We start from the raw sequence: 19,910 nt of genomic DNA on the forward strand, positions 1-19,910 counted from the left end.
CCTGGCGCCGCACACGGTGGGTGGCCTGAGGCGGCCCACGGAGCAGCCGAAGCGGAGGCGGTCCTGCGGGGCGGCTCCGCCCGCCGCCCGGCCCCCTGTTCTGCAAGGTGTGAGTGACGCGGCGTGGGTCGCGGTGCCCAGCGGGCCCTGTCCTCTGGGCTCGACTGGCCCGGGACGCCCATCAGACCCAAAGCGGGGTTGTGGCCCTGTCGGCCCCGTTGCCCCCGGCTATTTTTAAAACAATTTGTATTGTTTCTTTTCCGGGTTAAGTGAAGGTGGCCCGTCCACCTATTTGTCAAGATTTGAATGCGGCGAGTGATGGAATATCACCTGCCACGACTTGTAATGGTTGAAAGAGACCCCCGCTGAGTTTGTGATAAGAAGGTAGGGACAGCCATCGACTGTTAGGCTCACAACTCCATGCCTGGCCAAGGTCTGATATGACTTGTGTCTCCCCTCTCTCAACACCCAACTGGGTTGCAACCAGCGGTGGATCATACCAGGGCAGCCAACAGAGGTCAATCCAGTCTTGCCCTTCACCCTTGGTAGAAGCTTGCTCACCATGACAGTCAGTAAAAGTGTAGGGTGGTTGTAACCCGTCAGTCTCTCCCTCAAGGCCTGCCAGGCTTTGCCCAACCTACTAAGCTTGTGGGCAAGGCTTTTTTGGGTGAGGATGAATACAGCCTGATGGTCTCCCCTCAAGATCTGCCTGGGTTGCCTGACTTACCAAGCCAGTGGGCAGGGGCTCTTGGACAATCGACATGGGTGTCGACGCCATATTAATTTGTTTCACCAAAACCTGCTATCAAGCAGTTGGTGAGGCTGCTCGATAGGGAGGAAGTAGCCATAATTCCCAGACTGAGGCAGAGGCCAGTTTGGTTATCCCGAGGGGCATCCAGCAGGACCACATGAAGGTATGGCCTCTGCAGCTGCACCCAGTTAGTGACTATGATCCCATCTTAAGAGAGTCATAGTTACTCCCGTAAATCAGTCTCAGAGGCTTGTTCTGTGTCACCACAAGTGTTCATGGCCTGACCTGCTCTAAGGAAAACCTCGTCATGTAGCAGGGGCTGTCTGAAACTGGTTTGGACTGTAAAGCACACAAGGATCATTTGCCATTAGGCGTAGCTCAAGTCTTACTACTTGCAAACTGCATGATGTATGTCAAAGCCATCCCTTCTGCAAGACTTGGTTTTGCTAATTGAACAACCTCCTGGCCTTCAGCATAGTGCTTACAAAAATAAACACAGAAATAGACCTTGTTTTATCCATCACCATGTGCCCAGTCACCTCAGATTTGTATAAAGAAATGCTTTCAGATGGGGTAATACTGAGACTTGATTCAACTTTTCCTAAAAGATGGTAGATTTCTATTTCAATCCAGTCTTACCAAGTGTGTCTACACTACGTATATAGCGATGTAGCATAAACCCAAATTAACTTAGTGACTACCATTAGCACCCAGCTGCAACATTGCACCCATAGCTTATAGCAGGCAAGATGAATAGTTTTGCTGGGCTGAATTCAGGAAGAAAAATACACCACACATCCATTCTCTACCATTTGTGTACTGTCCTCTTGTTGTATACAGGCAGAAAAAAAATATATTTTCCTGCAGTATTCCCCTTGCCTGCCTTTCCCTCCGGGGCACCGACCACGGAGGAGCGTTCCGCTGCTGCCCTCTCCTGGCGATGCTCAGGAGAAACCTGGGGTTTGTTATAACTGAAAAGGAAAAAAGTCTTTTCTGAACCGCTTGATGTACAGGCACTCAACTCGGTAGGTGAGTAACACCTGCTCCAGCAACAAAGCAATACAAGCAGCCTTGTTTGCGATACAGAGGACAAGTGATATTTCAGGGAAGAGTGATAAGGAGAAAAGTGGCCAGAAGAGGAGTGAGGTGTGAGAGAAAAGACTGCGCAAAAGTTTGTCTATATATGTAGGATTATACCATATATTTAGATGAGGGGCAGGAGTGGAATGTGATGAAGGGAAAAAGACAGGAGGCATTTTGCATGAGTGAAAAAAGTATGGAAGAAAGGGACAAAAACACTCTAGGGGAAACAGCTTAGGAAAGAGAAGGGGATGAGGAAGACAAACCACAACAAACTTTTCATCAGAGACTGTGCTAGCTCAAACAGAGATATTATAGCTTCTTCTCTCCCCACCAACATGTGAGTGCGTACACAGAAACTGCTTGTTTCTCTCCGTTTTCAAGTGGTCCTGCCCTCTGAGACCCTGGCAGGGGGGTCAGTATTTACTTGATGCAGTCAAAGGGATGGGGGGTGGGGGGATGTGTGTGAATGATTTTACTGGGAAGCAGGAGATCGTGACAGGGAGCAGACAGGAAGTGGCTGGTGGGGTCAGCACGGGAAAGAAGGGATGCTGTGGAGACTAGGTGGAAGTAACAACATGTGCCACAGGGCTAAAAAAAAGGATAGAAAGGAAAGAAGATAAAGGGGATGTAGGAAGCAGAGCTGGTAATATTTTTAAAATTTTGTTTCAGAAAAATAAAATGCATAAAAGGGGAAAGCTTTTATGTTCTGGAGTTTAGGTATATGTATTTGCTGAATGTGGTCACCCCTCCTTTGCTAGAAAGGGTGCACGTTACTGGAGCCGCACAGCCGCTGCGGCAGGAGAGTCAAAGCGAACCTTGTAGAGAGCGTGGAAGATCATCCCGCACTCCCCCTGCCACTGCTGAGACCACACAGCAGGATCTCAGGGGCCAAGAAAAAATGACCTATCCAAACAAAGTTTGCCAAGTTTTCCTCGCCTCCCTCTACCCCTCCAGCCTTGCAGCAAGTCCGCAGCCGTCCCTGTCTGCAGCCGGTGAGGGGTGCTGCTGCCCAACCCCAGCTGGCCTGCAGGATTTGGGCTGAGGAGTCTGGTGGTAATTCAGCGCTCCACAGGATTTACGGAAGCAAATAGTATTGGCTCTCTGCTACAGAGAACAGGATTTATTAGGCTGAGTAGTCTCTACAGTGGGCGGCATGCAGTGCTGTATAGACTGTCTTGTGCACTGCACTGAACGAAGGGGGCTTGTTTGGGTCCCCTCTTTCTTGGATGGATAGAGTGTAGTGAACTTGTACACTAATGGATAAGGTCTTTAACTCTTTCAGCTTGCTCTGAAAGGATGTGTTATCTGAAGTAAATCTCCGGGCTCTCTCACTTCCTCAGCTACATCTCAGAGAAAGAAGAAGGATTCTCTCTGTTGTGTGCAATATGTCCAGGGGCTCCCAGAATCCTTGCACAACAAAGTCAAGAAAGTATTGCTAGCCGCTAGTTCTCCTTTTCAACTCATGTGCTTATTTACACTAAAAAAAAAAAGGGTAAATAGACAACGGTAATATCTCACCACAGACTGAGCCAGTTTACTCCCTCCAGGGGCTGGCCAGTTCATGGGACAGTCTTAATTTCAGTGTGGTTTACATGCGATGGGCCTCAGGCTGAATCTGGGGGCAGTGTCTCCAGAGAAGGTTAGCCAAAAAGTGGGCAAGGTCTCCATCCTGGCTAGTGTATCATCATGCTCTGTCTGCCCTCTTCATACTGGTTTGCCCTGAACCAGCTCACTCTTTAGATAGCATGGTTGTTGGATGGGCTGGGCAAGGTTTCTCTTCAGACACACAGTCTAGCTACACGCTGGGCCAAGCTTCCTGTCTAGATCATGCAGTCTGTCCATGAACAGAAACCTTTCTTTGTCCAGATAACACTTGTGGGCTGTGTAGTCTCACCATGTGTAGCGCTTGATTTCTGAGCCAGGGCAGCTCTCTGCATCCAAATGACAGCCAGAGTGATTAAAGTCACTTGCCGCAGCGTTTGACAGGAGCGACTGACCTGAGTCAGCTCTGGCAAAATCTGAAGTACTCTGAAGTGCCAACGCTCAGCGCCACATGAGACCCACCATGCAAATTGTTTCTAAAAATGTTGGTTAGATATCCTCCTGAGGAGATACCAGCCCTGCTGAACACTGCTATTAGGAAATGGCACACAACACATGCCTTTGCTGAACACAGAAAGGTGTTGCGTGCTTATGCATAATGCATTTATTTGTTCTGATCCTCAAAGTTCCCAAATGAACATGGTTGGGAATTTAGCTTCTGACCCTTTCATCAGTGTATTTTTTAAACCATCGCTAAAATGAATATAGCACTGGCCTGGTATTGAGCTAAAAGTCCTTTTACCTTTTTAACAGCCACCACACAGGTAGTGGCAAGGAAAGCTTTCTCTGTGCATAACCTGTTAATGCCCAGAAATGTTGTTCCATTTTCAGTCAGGAAATCTTGCGGTTCAGTTGGAGCTTGGGCTGCATGCTGAGGAAGCTGTTGCAAAGGCTGGCTGTGACACAGCTTTCTAGGACATTAAGAGATGGGCAGTAGCACTGGCCTGAGAACAACATAATCGAAAATGTGGCTGTATCCAGCACAGATACCCGGAATTTTGTCAACACCCATGTTCTGACTGTAATTTCTTGTTTGTTTATATTAAGCCTTACTGTGTATTAAAACTAGTAACTGGTAGAGGAATTGTTAGCTGCTAGAAGCAAGCTGTCGGTGGCTGACACCAATAATATTTGTCCCATCACTATATTAATATAATGTGATGCAGCCATGCCTCTTAATACTCCAGCTCAGTTTGTTCTCTGAAGTCAGGCAGATGAGCAGTGAAAGAAGAGGTCTCCCAAGAAATTGAAGTGATGCAAGGGATGCCAGTAGCTCCCTGTACACCACCCACCAGCCCCAGGTGGCCTGGTATGCGTGAGGGTGGTCTACCTTAGTGTGATCTTGTTACTATGAGCAGAGCCACTCAGGCAAAGCATTGCAGGTGAAATGCTCCCTGTTACAGTACAGCATTTTCCTAACTTCACTTCCCTTAGGGAAAAATGCTTTTGCCTGGAGCCTGGGAGTTAAGAAGCCTGATTAATCTTAACCATGATGTTAGTGCTCAGGTGCAGGATGAGAGTCAGGAACATGTGAAATGATTCAATCTTTCAGTTAATCTTGATCACTTTTTATGTGGCTACCGCACAACGCACAGTCTCACACTCCCTGTTCGAAACAGCTTAGTGGGAATCACTTGTAACTGTGTCCTTTCGTTTAATTCAGGCATCTTTGGTAACAGGGCTTTCCCATGCACATCAGTTCCCAGGGTTGCACAGTGCCTGGCACGCCGGTCCGTGTGTATGCCCGGGCGCTGGCACGTGTGTGTGTGCGCATGTGTGTGTTTGTGCTCTCAGATGTGCTTCACTGCAGCTGCAGAATTAGAGCAAAAACTGTCGATGGTACAAAGCGTTCCAACTGACTTCATTTCCTGCTGATAACTCCCTGAAGAGGAGGGTGAGGCTTAGCGTCTGCAGCGTTAGTTCAGTGCTGAGGGGCGAGGGTAGGGTTGGCGGGAACGGATACTTCTGAACACCATTAGCAGAATGGTGGGTTCAGAAAGCGAGTTTCCCCATATAAAACGCTGTTCATGTTTGCTTCCTGTCAGCTTGCCCTTGTTGGAGAGGCTGATCTGCAAACCTCACCAAAAACAGGATGTTGGCTTTTAGAATTGATTGATCTTTGAAATACAAATGTTGTGTTTTTTTTTTTTTTCCCTGTGGTTACCTTATCCCCTTTTTTTTCAGTTGAGAATTGAGTTGCTTGAGTGGGAACAGGAAGGGCTGAGACCCCATTTTCAGGGGGTCAAAAGCCCAACATGGTAACAGCTGCTGGTTAATAGTATAAATTCTGGAAAATGATGTGGATAGCATCAGCCAAAACCAGAGAACAGACAGAACAATCTCAGATACTGGCACTGATAGGTGAGCTCTACTAAACCCTCAACAAATGCCTTAACAAAGCACACAGACTCAATCTATTTTGCAGGGACCCACAGCTCCCTCTACCCTTTGCTCATCCTGACACCACCCTGACAAACATACCTTCCCAGATTCGGCACCTACACAGACACACCCAAATGAGATAGCTGTGCGGACACAAATATCAGAGTTTCAGATGACCTCAAGAGCTTTCTTTCCTGAGCGGTCTCTGAACAGAGTTGCTATATCCCTGCATCTCCTTCCCCTTGATCTAGCACCCTGTGGCAGCCCCATTGTTCACACTTCATAGTCAAAATGCAAAAGGCCAGCAAATATTACACATGGTGTTTCTGAGCATGGCAGAACTAGTTATGCTACGTTTTTCTGCAGGCATGTCAGGATGAAGGATTTCCTTGTACCTCTTCTCCTGCACTTCTACTCCCTGTGTAGCAGGAGTACCAGTGATTTGGCCTGAAGCGAACTTGTTTTGGCCTCACATGTCTTGAAAAGTATCAGGGGCCCACAACTGCAACATTTTCTCACTCAAATGAAATTTCCCACTGGAGTCAGTTTTAATGGCACTTGTGATAACTGCATTTTTTTTCCTCCTGAGCAGAACAGAAGTAGAAACTTTTTTTTTGCATATATGAACAAGTTAATCTCCTAGACACTGCTATATCCCTGAAGGTCTGTAATCAGAGATACACAAGGTGCAAAGAGTCATACTCTGAAACATCTCACATTCATACTTGCACGTACACAACATGTAAACCACCCAGTTCCACAGTGTAACCCCCTCTTAATAACGTTTGTTACAAGGTACTTGCAGTTAAAGCATGTATGTTGGTTGTTTCAGATTTTCTGGTGGTTTTCAGTCCAGAAACAAGAAAGTCTAGAACAAGTCCACACCTCGTGTCTTCCTGTCTGGAGAAAAGCATACATTGTATATCTGTGTGTTCTCTCCTTGCTCCTCCAGGAAGAAAAATTTAGCATTAACAGTCCTGTACCCTGCTCAGAGCAATTGCATTTGGGAATCCTGCTGGCAGAAAAGATTTGCCTTGTGGCAAGATACTTGGGAGCAGAAATAGAGTGAAAAATTGTGGTGGGGCAGCTGCAACTACCTTTGCTTTATTAGTAAGGGTAAAGTGATACTGTGTCTGCCTAGCAGTTTCCTTTTATGTAGACCTAAGCAAACAATTTCCTCTGCAGAGTACAACGCCTGAAAGCAGAAAGAAAATACTGAAACAGACCCTGAGCAGCATGAAGCAACCACTGGAGCTATGTGATTTTGATGGTCTGTTACATGGCAGCCGTTCTGAAAATGACACTTGTGACCAATGCCCACAGTGAAATCCCTGACCATGAAATCCTCCTTCTGTCCCAAGAGCAGGCAAAGCATGGGCAGCCGAAGCACCCTGCCCACCCTGCCTCACCCTGCTTCCCCGTTCAGTTGCTATCCCCTCTCCTAGCATACCATTGTCAGGGCTTTAAGAAATCAGTAGGATTTCCAGTCGAGGAGTTTAATTTTTTCATTTCTTTTAGATTTTTAATCTATTTTCTTACATCTATAGTTGCAGTATCTTCTGGTTCCTTACAGCAGAGCGGTTTCAACTAATCCAGTGTTTCAGCAACAGAAGATTAATTTGACCTTTTGCCCTATCTCCAGATTGCAGCAACTCAGCCTATCATTCTTTTGGCTAAGGATCGAGTAAATGTTGTATATTGAATTTGGGAGATAATGAGATAATTGTTTAAATTTGCTAATTCCACAGGAGTCCTACAGCATGCAGTACAGCAACAGTTAACTATACTGTAAGAAAAACTATGTTGAGACAATTTATCGGTAACAATAATCTGGGATATCAGGACAGTCACATTTAAATCCATTCTAGAGTGTTTTCTGCCATAGCCAGCAGGGACTTGTGAAACGCTGCAATGGAAAAGTATGCATCTCTTTCAAAAAAGATGCTTTAACCCTCTTCTGCCCCCAAGGTATCATCCCAAAATGACGACATGACATTGTGTCACTTCGCAGCTGTAATGCAAGGCAAGGAAGCCAGCAGAAGACAAAGGGAGTGTTTCCAAATTCCTCTGCACCACCCTGCTCTCAAGAGGTGGGGACTGAAATTCTTGAGAAGGAGCATATGCAACAGTTGCTAAAAGAGATGTCTAGTTTACAACACTGCGATCAGAATGGAAAGGGAAACTGCACCAAAACATTCTTGAGGCTTATTTTTTCCCATCTGAATTTTTCTACCACCACGGAAGCTTCTTACTTCAGAGCACAAGTCTGTCCTTCCCTGTGAAGGGAGAGAAGAACATCCTCCACCTTCTGACCTAGTAGTGTGAGCCACAGATTCAGGGTGGGAAGAGCTAGTCCTGCTTTACAGCTAGACAGTGACACCTTGCATGGGGACCCTCTGCTTGTGCCCGCATTTGTGTAGTGCCCTTTGCAGTGTAGCCCTGATCTCTTGTTGGGGAATCACCTGGCAGTAGAGTAGTGCTGCTGGTATTATTGTCATCCCTGGAAGTCCCAGCCATACACCAGGACACTAAAGCCTTAAATTCTGTTCAGAGTAATAACCCTTGCTCTGCTCCTCTTCTGCCTCTCTAACCACTCTAAAGACACTCCACTGCTGACTGAAATGACCTAAAAGTGTGAAGGAAGGGAGAGGGGAAGCTGCAGTTAGAGGAAAAAAGATCCTCCTCACAAATAAGCAACAAGGAAGAGACCCTGCAGACTTGGGGAGGGAAGCACGGGACAGGGGAGAGATCCAGGCAGAGACACCGGGGGAGCAACTGCAAGCAATGGAGATAGTAGAGGCAAAGCGGGGTGTGTGTCTGGGGCGGGAGTTAAAGATAAGGTTATAGAAAATATGAAGGGGAGAAAGAAAGGAAGGAAGAAAATTGTACGTGTGGGGTCCCCAAGTTTGGGCACAGCAGCAGAGCTTGCTGCTTGTTGTCTCATGAGCCCAGCACTCTGGGAAGGACAGTATCTGTTTAGATTTGTGTCTAAATTTAAACCCTGATTGCCTTGCCTCCCCCTCCTCTCCCCTCCCTCCCTTCCTCTCACCCACCCGCCCTTCTTCCTTGTTCGTAGTGCCGGGCCACTCGCTGGGCTCTGTCAGTTTTCAAGCTGAGCAGGAGCTTGGATATTACATACCCTCCACAGCGGCGTGATTTTGCTCTGGCTCGGCTGAAGTTTTCCCACAGATAAGAGGGAAAGGGGTGGGGAAGAAAGATTGCCCCGAGGACACCTCTCTCTTGCAGGACATGGAGGTAAAGAAAACTTTTATTTCCACTAGCTTGTGACTGGCTCCTCGATCTGCATTAGCTCCACCTTGCAAAGCAATTTCTCACTAAAGGCAGCTCAAAATCTCTCTTTGCTGAGATTCAGAGAAATGTCTTTTTCCCCCCACCCCAGCTCCTGCCATGCACCTCAGAATATTTTGTAGGTTTTAGTCCAGATTTGGAAAGTCGGGGATGGTATGGGGGAAATTACATCTGTGAAAGGGGAATGAGGAAGGACTGCCATTTACTTTTTTAGTCTCTGAGGTGGGAGTCACATTTTAAAAGGGACTGTTTTGAAAGGAGATTTTAGAAATTCAGTAGAATTTGGGACATAAGGAGAAGTGAACAAACCGTACAGCTTTAGTGGGCTCCTTGGGGTTGATTCCTACTCAAACCCATGCAGCAGCAGCTGTGATTTGGGCCCTAAGCAGTTTCCCCCCCCTGTCCCACGTGGATTGGATGGTCTCACTTTCATTATCAGTAGAGCATTTTGGTTCAGGAAAGAGGACCCAAGAAGCATTGCTTCGGCGAGGTGAATGAGTAGCACACCCCCCCGGAGGGTTTCCTCTGTGCCCTTTTCCTCCATGCTGCATGTCCCATGCTTCAGGAGAGTCAGAGCACTTGTCTCTGTGGGCACAGCTGGTGGACAAGAGTCAGGCTTCCCTGGCATTTAAATCCAAGCCTTCTCCTGTGTAGCACCCTCTTGGGCAAGGCAGTTCGCCTCCCTTTGCTTCTTTTCCCATTCATATGAAATGGGAGTGATGGTGCATGCTTTGCTCAAATCCAGGCTCCTTGTCAGGCTGGATTATCTAGCTTTTCAAACAGTTGTTTAAGTGGGAAAGGAAAAAAAATTATTCTGAGGAGGGACACAGGAGGTAGAAAGGCGATTGCAACATTGGCAAACCCTCACATGACGAAAGAGGACTTTCGGTATTTCTCTCAGCTAAACACAGATCTTACTAAACACTTTATATTATTTTCCCAGCGAAGCCTTTTTCTGTGTCGGTGCAGCCCTAACAGCAGAGGACATGCAACAAAGCCAGGGAACAGTGTGCTTGAGGCACCACTACAATTTTCCTTTGAAGATTTCCAGCGCATAGCTCAGCTGGGCAGTTCTGATAACGCCCAGGTGCTAACACCGCAGTCCGTGTTATCTGTGCTGGCCTGCCCCACAGGCAAGGGTTAGAGATCAAGGCAAGTTCATTACAAGAAATGTCCTCAACAAACTATCTAAACAGATTTTGGTGTGGAGAAGGACCAGTGATCAGGCCAGCTCAGCACAGACGACATGTGGTGTGACAAATACATAGTTTTATACGGGTTTTTAGGTTTGACAGAGCCTGGATTAGTAACTGTTAATGCTTGTTTTTTTTTTTCTTTTTTGCTATATAGTATCCTGTGATGTCTCAGAGGGGAAAAGGACTTGTGCTCTTAATTTGTTGTAGCTGCTGTGTACAGTAATCCACATATGGAGCAAAGACTAACTTATTTGAAGCAGATATTTTGCCATGTTGAGGACACTCTCCCCCCCACCGCCCCTCCTCTCCACGCACAGAGGACTGCACTTCTCAAGTATTTTCTGTTGTCTGCTGCAGCGTGTTTCAGTGTAGGAAGGGACAGACCTGCCATTTCCTTTTGGGAGACACGTGTGACACATATAGCAGGTCTGACCGTCAGGAAGCTTCTGTGAAGTATTTAACCTATGAGTTCCCTGCTCTTGATTCTGTCCCTTTACCTCTATTTCCCACTCTTCCCATGTTATCTTGTTTTCTGATCATCTGTAGATTGCTGCATCCATTCTTATTTTTAAAACATTTCAACTCCCAAGACATTTTTTAAGTAGCACACTTGGTCTTCCCTTCCTGCCCCAACCCTCCAAAAAGGTGGGTAATGTCCCAAAGGTAAGAAGATACTAGACCAAAATAGAGTCAAGAGCAAAGACTTGAGTTACCACCTGCCAAGTCTCTGCTCTGTTTCTTCCCGAGAGCTTTTCACAGACAGCATGAGCAGGACCCAGAGACTTGCTACAGCTTTTTGCTTTGAAAAACAGATTTAATGGTCCTGTGCAACAGGAACGAGAAGTTCTGTCATTTCCCCATTTGCTTCATCACTGGCGAGCAGTGCTGCTCTGTGCTTTCCTGCTGGCATAACTGGCAAGCTCTTTGCTCTAGTGGTTCACATGAGGATTACGAGTATTAGAGAAAAAAAGTGCAGAGGGCTGACTAGCCAGCTGATTTCCATCACATCTCTGGTGGGAAGACCCTATTTTTGAAAGACCCACAAAAGCAAGATAGCTGGGATTGCTTTTTTAGAGTGGTTAGTGTGGTTTTGCTGCTCCTTAGGGGCTAGTACCTACAGTCTTAGCCGTTCTGTTGTCAGGAACATGCCACATTGAAAGCAGTGACTGCAATGATTTAAGATCCTGAAAAGGGAGAAAAAGGCAGCAAAACCCTATTCTTGCAGTTCATGTAATTTTGTGAGTCTGCTGAACTTCAGATGTGGAAGTTTTTTTGTGAAGACCAACATCTTGATGCAAGATAGTTTTGGGAATCAGTTTTCTTTCCAGTGTTACAACTGATGAAGGGAACTTGAAATGAAGAAGCTGGTATCATGACAGTTAACGTGAGGAGTTCATATCAAAAATGTGTAAAGCTGGCACTGATGAAAGCTAAGCCACTTGTAAAAAAGCAGCCACTAAACCTTCTTTGCACTCACGGTACAAAAAGCATCAGAAATTATTGTGATGCTTTGTTAGTTTAGATCTTCAGAGCCAATTGAAGCTTCCTAATTCCCATAGCTGTACCAAACCTTGCTGCAGATGTTGTGAGTTAAGACATCCGCTGAAAGTGTTTGTGGCTTTCTGCAGCCTGTATTCAACAGCAGCCATGGCACTCCTCTTCCCAGCCTCTGTAGCAGTTTGGGAGCATGGAGGCATTTGAACTTTGCTTGCACAGCAAGGGGAAGCAATCCAAGACTGTTTCACTTTGTTTTCTCCCTATGGTGTGATGGGTTCCATAAGCTGGGAAGGTGCAGCAACCAGGTTTATTTAGGGAAGGTTCCCCTCTTCTTTGTGCCTACCAACAGATTTCTTTTCTTTTTGTGACATCTCCATTCCCATGTCTCTTTTCTGCAACTAGCTCCTGCTAGATCTTCATTTTGCCTGTTGCTACACTGGCTCAGGAGAAGGAAAGCTTTTCCAAGGCTGAGAGCAGTTTCTCTGCTCACTTCACCACTTCCCTTCTGAGCAACCTACTGGACACAGCTCCAGCCCCAGGCTGTGCTCTCCCTACAGCACTGTGTCATCTGGAACATCTGGGGAGTGATGGGGCTACTGCTCTTTTCAGTAAAGTTCCCTCCTGTGTCAAGGTGAGAATACCACAGAGAGGCCCCCGAGTCCTGCCTCACTCCTCTAGCGAGCAGCATGGAGAAAATTCCTCAGAGTACTCCTTTCCCTGTCTCAGCAGGAGGCTGCAGAAACCTCCTGGGGTTCAATCATATTCCCTCCCTCAACAGGCGAGGTCAGAATAATTTCTTCCTTTGTGCTGTGGTCAGCCAGACATCAAAACTGAGCTCATTTCCAGGCTTAGTATCCCTGTGGCTGCATCCTTCCACGAGCCACAAGGAATGATGCCCTTGCCCAAACTACAGGGCAGCTTTCTTTCAGCATAGGCATGTAGCCTGTCCCTAGGAAAACTGCATTAAGGCTATGTGACCTGTCACCCAAGAGGACTAAAGTGGAGGGGATGGAGGAAAGGGTACTTGGTACTGTGCAGACAAGGGGGCTGATACCTGTAATCATTATGGTCCTCAGAGCAGTGGGACAGTAAGCCATGCAGAGGTGAGCTGGGCTCAGTGAAGTCTCTGCCCACCCTTCCAGCTGTGAAGCCAAGATTAAGTACAGGCATTATGCCATGGTTAGCTCTGCCAGGAAACAATTTGCCTTTCTCAGGAAGCTCTGCTGCTTGGTTTTCATTCCAAAAGTTAAAGCATTTCTTTTCCATTCTTCTTTTTTTCTTTTTGCTTAACAGAACATTCAAATACACTTGTGTTCAGTGTTTCCTCCCAAACTCATCAAAATGATGCATTCACACAGAGTGTCTGTGTAGATAAAGGGAAAAGTATTCAAGTATACTAGGAGAGGTACCATATGACCCCATTTTCCACCTCGTGTCTGGGCAGATTTAGGACCTGCCTGACAGTAAATAGCATGCCTGCAGCAGAGGATCCTGGAAAGGATCAGGTTTGCAAGACTTCCACATCCCAGTGACAGGATGAGGCCTCCCTCTTGGAGGACAGAAAGGAACAAAACCCCATGGGCTTGCTGTGACCCTTTCTTGTACCTAGCAGAGACCCCAGAGTAAATGGTTTGCAGAATTAAAGCTTGTCCTGTGTCACTGTAGAGGGATGATTCTTCTGAACCCCTCCTCTCCCTCTCTCCCCATTTTAACCTTTGGTTGTCTGAGTATCCCAGATCATTGTGCTAGCATTTTGGAAAAGCCTTTTTTCGTGTAATCCACAATCTAATTGGCAGGACGCGTTACTGTTGAGCAGCATATTATGCATACCTTCTCATATATTCCCAGGATTTGCTTATCTGAAGAACAGGGGAAAACATCTGCATTGCTTTATCAATAGGTGCTTCTAGGAAACTGCTGGGTTTTGTCATGGAAATGACCAAGCCCATACAAACTAGGGGTGGTTTTCCTGTCTGTTTCCACGTGGCTGGTTAACAGTTGTAAAGAGGTGGATGGTCCTTTTCCTAAAACACTAACTCTACAGCCTGAATTTGGGATCTGAGATGGCAGCTGTATGCAGCAGCAAGAGAACCTGTTTGGAGGACCTCTCTATTTTACTGATGAAGCCTATTTGCTACCTGTAGGTGCTATAATACCACAGAGACACAGCTTGTCTTGGTGACTTACAGACAATTATATGCCTTCAGCAGTTTGCAACACGGCATGCATAAGGATGAATTTGGTCTAGAGACGGGAGATCTGTTGTGTAAGGGGAAGTTATTATTACACATTTACTGCACAGTTGCTTCACACCTAGCTATTGTCAGAGGCATAGGGCACTTTATTCTTGTGGAGTCTCACATAGACATGGATTTAAGTCTCACTTCAAGCCACAGTAGATCCAGCTATGAGTCTTATGCCAGAAAAGCTTTTACATGAGCATCGAGTCTTTATGATATCTTTATGATATCTTATCATCAGTATATGGCTCCTGGTAATGTCCTGACAAGAACGAGGCTTATCTGTCTCATTAGTGCCAAATGAAGTTTTCACCTGTTGAAAGGAAAAAGACATTAGATCAAATTCCTGTCAGATATGAATACATCACTTGCTAAAAGCAAAGGCCCAGACCTTGCTTGCCAGACTGGCAGCTGGTATGTATGCATGCCCTTTTCCTTTTGTTCTTCATAAAATTTTAAAAGAGCTCAAAACCCACACAACGGGCAGCAAGGTGGTAAGCAGGTTTTTTGCGTACAAGTGTCCTTACATAAATAAACCTGTTTACCCTTTGTAATGAGATGCATGCAGTGTTTTGGTCAGTGTGGATGACTAGTGGCCAATCTGCAAAGGATATTGATTTACCACTGGCAGCTTCAACAAAGCCACTGTTCATCCCAGGCTTCTCAAATGCATGCTCTCAGCATGATCGGACCACGGCTCTGATTGTGCATTTGTACATGTTGGTAGCTATGGCATGCAGTGGTGCTTTTCTGAGCATCTTGAAGTACTTCACAAAATATCATACTTCCCCCCCATCATCTATTGCTGAACCACATGCTGTTTCTTAAGGCAAGAAATTTTGTTGCTCACATAGATCACAGCTTTTCAAGCACAGCAAATTAACGTGTGCCGTTTGGAAAGCCTCAGTACCTAAAAGATGGATACCAATGACTTGTTCAGAGAAAGACACAAAAATGCAAAGGAGAAGGAAAGCTGGCTCGGAACAATGGAGTTAGACCAGTCAGTAAGGCTTTACAGTGAGACAGAGGACAAACTTTAAACACAGAGGAAACAAAATTAGTGCATCAGAAAAGCAGTACACCTAGGAATAATGGGATCCAGTTAAAGGGGAGCTGTATATCTCACCAAATAGCAGGAAGGACTTCTAACAGTGAGGTCTAGCAGGGTTTGGAATAGTGTAGCAGAAACCAAATGCAGTGGAAACCTATTTCCCATGACAGATTAAAAAATAGACTGGACAGAGCATTAGAAAGATAATGGCAGGAGCAATCTTCATTGCATTCAAGCAATAGTATTGATAGGGCCACCAGAGTGGTTGCAGTACTGTTGCAGCAGTTCTTCCATGCGTGGGGCTGCTAGCAGAAGCTAGTGGCTATTCAGCATCAGACCCCCAAAGTGTTTATGATTCCTTCCTGCTATGAGAACTTCTGTCTATGGGAAGCTTAGTTCAAAATAAATTGACATCATATCTGCAAGAGTCTGAAAACGGTTCTTTTATTGCCTGTGTAAAACACAAAACCAATTTTCTTTGTATTCTTTCGTCCTGTTTTAAAAAAAATGTTTCTTTATCCCTTAAAACTGTCTACTGCAGCAGCAATCATGGGTTATTCAAGTCAATTTTCTTGAAATACCTTTCTGCTGAGTGCCATGTTCCCCTGATGTAGGTTCAGATGAAACGGGTCCTGTTTTCATAAACACACACTTGAGCTTGTGTACCAGGTTTCCTAGGAATTTCACCCCTTGGGCCCTACAAGTGAGCATGTATTTAACTTGTGAAATGTGCAATATAATTTGGTTTCCCACTTAGTCTTTACAAAGTGCACAGAGTTGTCAACACTGTCCCCTCATGAAAACCCAGTGTTTTCATTCAGTTTCAAGATATTCATTCCCAGTTAGAGGCAGAGGGATGCTCCATGCAAAAAAATAACAGGCATGCACACCAGTCCTCTAGACAGCAGGTGTCTGTAAAGGGGACAGAGTGGGAGAAAAGGAATGGATTGCAGAATATACTGGAGCATGCTAGGATACATAAAGGTAAGAAGCCAGACAGGTTACCCCTACAGAAAGGAAACAGCACCTTCTCTTTAATTTCCCAGCTCAGTGCAAAGTTGTCTTTTCCACTCATATCAGGACTTCCAATCTTATGTAATATCAAGTCTTGTGTGTCCAGCTCAAGAAACCATTGCCCACAGCCACCTGGGGATTTCTTCTCAGCCCCTCTTCTCCTCCTCCTGTATGCACTGAGCACGGGTCTCACCTTCCTTAACTCTGCCCTTTCACCCCGGTCTCCTGCCCTCGGTGCTGGCCATCTCACACTACTCCAGTTCTGACCTCAGGTGTCTGATGTGGGTGACCCACCAGAAATGCTCTCTGTGCCAGGCCCTGTAGGGCTTTGCTCAGGAGTGTGATGGTCAAGGTCCAGTCTCACAGGGTCCAGCTCCCGCATTCATGCCCTGATCCAGCAAATCGAAGACTGCATCATCTACAGCAGCTCTTTGAACCTTTGTAGCAGGCAGCAGTTTAGTCTGTAGAATCTCAAAGGTGAAAGCTGCAACCCTTTTCTTTTTGTAGCCCATGCAAAAGGAAAACTATCAAGTAAGGAAACTGTCATACTTTTTTTCTTCTGTCTCTGCTCCGCAACTCAAAAATTGCTGGATTGTTCTCTTGTAAGTTGAATATAATTTTTCTTCTCAACAACTTTCATTTTAAGGTCCATGAATTCAGTGACATGCTGGCCAGAGCTTGCTACTGCTGATTTACTCACTAAGCAAGTGGCGTGCAGGCGCTGAGCCCACGCTTCCTGGACACCCGGTTCTGGTGGCCCAGCTTTAACCTGGTGAAATTGTGCTTGAGGTTAGTCCCCCTTCTTACCACAGAAAGAACATCTAAATGAGTTTCAGTCAGCCATTGGGAAAAAGAAATAAAGCATTGAAGTAGGTAGGCTATTTCAAAGCACCTGCAGACATTGGGTTTCTCCTTTACAGGGTTATTGGGAGAATTTTATAAGCAGGTTAACTCAGATGCAGAGATAATTACAGATCACAAAAAAAAAAATAATCAGAAAACAACCCACATGTCAAAGGCCAAGCTGTAGTTTAGGAATGCTGGTGTGCATTTTCCTTAGGGTATACCATAGAGTCATTTACCTATGGAAATCACTAAATTTCTACTGCATCATTAGAGCCGATCCAGACTGGTCTGAAAATTCAGACAGGCTTTTTCAAACATAACAGCAAATTACAACTGCCTGGATCCATTTGCCCAGCACAGGGCCAGGTTTTCAGTGGTCTCACAAACTGGAGACTCTGGACAGAGCTGAAGGGAGGGCAGCTGCTGAGAAAGCAGCTTTGCAGACCTGGATCCTCAGTGCCGCTGGGGCCATGGAGCCCTCCAGGGTCCGGCTAAAAAGACACCTCTGTGAATATAGCTTAGCATTCACACCTCAAACTGGCTGCTAGCTGAGTGCTTACTATCACTTTCCTCCACTCTATATCTGCGTATCTTTTTAGACTAAATTCCTGGCTCAGATGAATAGGAGCCTCCTTCTCTGACCTGCCTGTATCCAATGTAGACCTAATTTAATAGCAATGTGTTACAAAGATAGCACAGTCCTAACTGATGAGTCCTGGATGCTGCAGCAGTTGGGAGCTCTGTGTAGGCTCATTTACCCTTCTGATTTTATATTTCCAGCATGATAAATTAAGAGGAGTTGAATTGCTGTGCTGCTACAACTAGACTGTCTCTAGTGTTGAGTATAAATGGGGAGTGCATCTCTGTCTACTCTGCAGCATTTATCAGAATTATTTTGAATTGCCCCTGCTTCTCGCATTCTCTGTGTCCCTCTGACAGTTCAGTAACTTCAGTTTCTAATTTGACCTATTCAGATTAGATAAGTAACACATACTGTATATGCACCCACTTAAAGTTCATCCTCTGTAACCACTCTGTCAGTCCAGGAGCCATCCCTTCCTTATCTCACCTGAAGTATCTTACATCTGAGCCTCCTCTTGTTGAAGTTCATCAATTTCAGACCTCTGCTAAAAGCAGGGCTTTTTTCTTCACCCCATGTGAGGCAAGCAAAGGAGAAACTAAACTGAGTATTAGTTGAAAGGTGATTCATTGGGTTGAGACCTGTCCTACTACAGGGACAGATCCATTCACTCAGCCTTCAGAGCTTGTTTCCTTCAGAGAAGCTGCCCAAGCATCTCCATGCCTCTAGGCAAGAGCATGGTGCAGCCACACATCGTGTCTACAGCTACGGGGCTATGCAAGTCACTCAAAGCAACACTATGATTCCGATGGCTTAAAATAATGCTTTTCTGCAAAGGCACATATTAACCAACAGAAAGCTGCTCATCTCAGAGATCTATATGAGATGATAATAATGGTTCGTATTTTATTCCCCACTGAAATAGTACACACGCATGCCCAGGCTTCCCAGCCGTCTCTCTTCCCTGTGCCGTAGTCGAGGAGACTGTGCCCGCATGAGATCGGATGCACTTGTCCTGCAGACTGCACTATTTCCCCACTCTCTGTGGGCAGCCTGGGAGGTTTTGCTGGTTGTTCCTCCATTAGCTCACTCCTCATCCTTCTGGAGCAGCAAGAGCTCCTCAGAACAAGGCCTGGAAGTACACACAGAGAGGCACCAATTAATTTGGAGAAACTTGACAGTCTGTGTACAGTTCCCAGACCATTAAGAAAAACAGACGTCTGAGAGGAAAACATTGGGAAGCTGGGAAGAATCCTGGGGAAAACCCCAGCCAGGAACAGAGCTTTGTATAAGCTGCTGATGCAAACAGCTCACTGGGAAAGCACCTACATCTTATGGTGGCCATCACTGCTCTTTCTTAGAACTACCATCTCACCTTTCCCACCCATGCAAGCATTTGCTAGTAGTGTATCTCAAGGACAAATCCTAGATACTGGCTATACAAGCTGCTAAAGACACATGGAAAGCAATACACTCCAGTCCAGCCAGACCACCATCTTGGTAGCAGCTGTTGTCAGCTGTAGATTAAGATATCAGCATCACTCTACCAGGGGTAGAGAGCAGCCCTTGGCTCCGAAGGAGCTATTCCACATCTGGAGCGTTTGTGGATTCCTAAAACAACACAACCTCATCAATTTACCTATTCAGTGGATAATTTCTGAGAAATAATCCCTTGATTTCTCCTGCATGCCTTTCACAAATATTATCTGTATTTTTAGATATCTGCAGCAGCTCATGTCTGGTTGTAGCAATCAAGTTTTCAGCCAGCATTTGTTGCTAAAGGGCTCCCATCAGATGGAGAGGTGTTAGGACTATATATCCTGTCTGACACACCAGGAAAGCCAGAGGTCTTCCTGAACTAAGTTAAAAGCTGTGTAGGTGTTCATCTCGTTTAAGTTTGGAGAAATGAAAAGTGGTGCTGCTTGGAAGAGAGTGGGGATCTTCAATTGTTTAGGAAAGTGGTCCACTGGCTCTCAGATGACACTGAAATCCTGCTGCCACGTTGATGCCCACTAGCCTCTTTCACTGTGACATTCTTTGAGAGGAACTAAGGGCTGTATTTGATGGGGCATTTCAGAGTAAGGAACCTTGTTTGCAGCATCCCAAGGCAAATTTTCATAATCTTGAGTAATAGGAATGCTCAGTGTATCTGCTGCAGGATTCTATCTCACTGGCAGCACTCATGTTTTAGAGGCACAAAGTATTTCCCCCAAACCACTTAGAGTTATTGTAAACTTGATGGAAAACGACTTCAGATGTGTCACTGATGTTCATTTTGAGTGAGGGAAGAGCTCTGCAACATCAACATTGTTCTTTTAAGCTCAAATGCACATTATAATGAGCACAAAACCAAAAAGTA

General features: G+C 45.7%; 1 protein-coding gene across 1 annotated transcript in view; it reads left to right on the forward strand.

Annotated features, from left to right (window-relative positions):
• Window positions 1-8,919: 8,919 nt before the first annotated feature.
• RCSD1 (RCSD domain containing 1) overlaps window positions 8,920-19,910 on the forward strand; it is a 35,799-nt gene continuing 24,808 nt past the window's right edge. The window contains exon 1 of the mRNA XM_026855228.1: window positions 8,920-9,073. Within this exon, the coding sequence (XP_026711029.1) occupies window positions 9,068-9,073 (6 nt within the window). The 5' untranslated portion in view covers window positions 8,920-9,067. The remainder of the gene's footprint in view (window positions 9,074-19,910) is intronic.

Source organism: Athene cunicularia, assembly GCF_003259725.1.
Source record: "Athene cunicularia isolate RWA chromosome 1 unlocalized genomic scaffold, athCun1 chr1_part1, whole genome shotgun sequence".
Classification (NCBI taxonomy): Eukaryota; Metazoa; Chordata; class Aves; order Strigiformes; family Strigidae; genus Athene; species Athene cunicularia.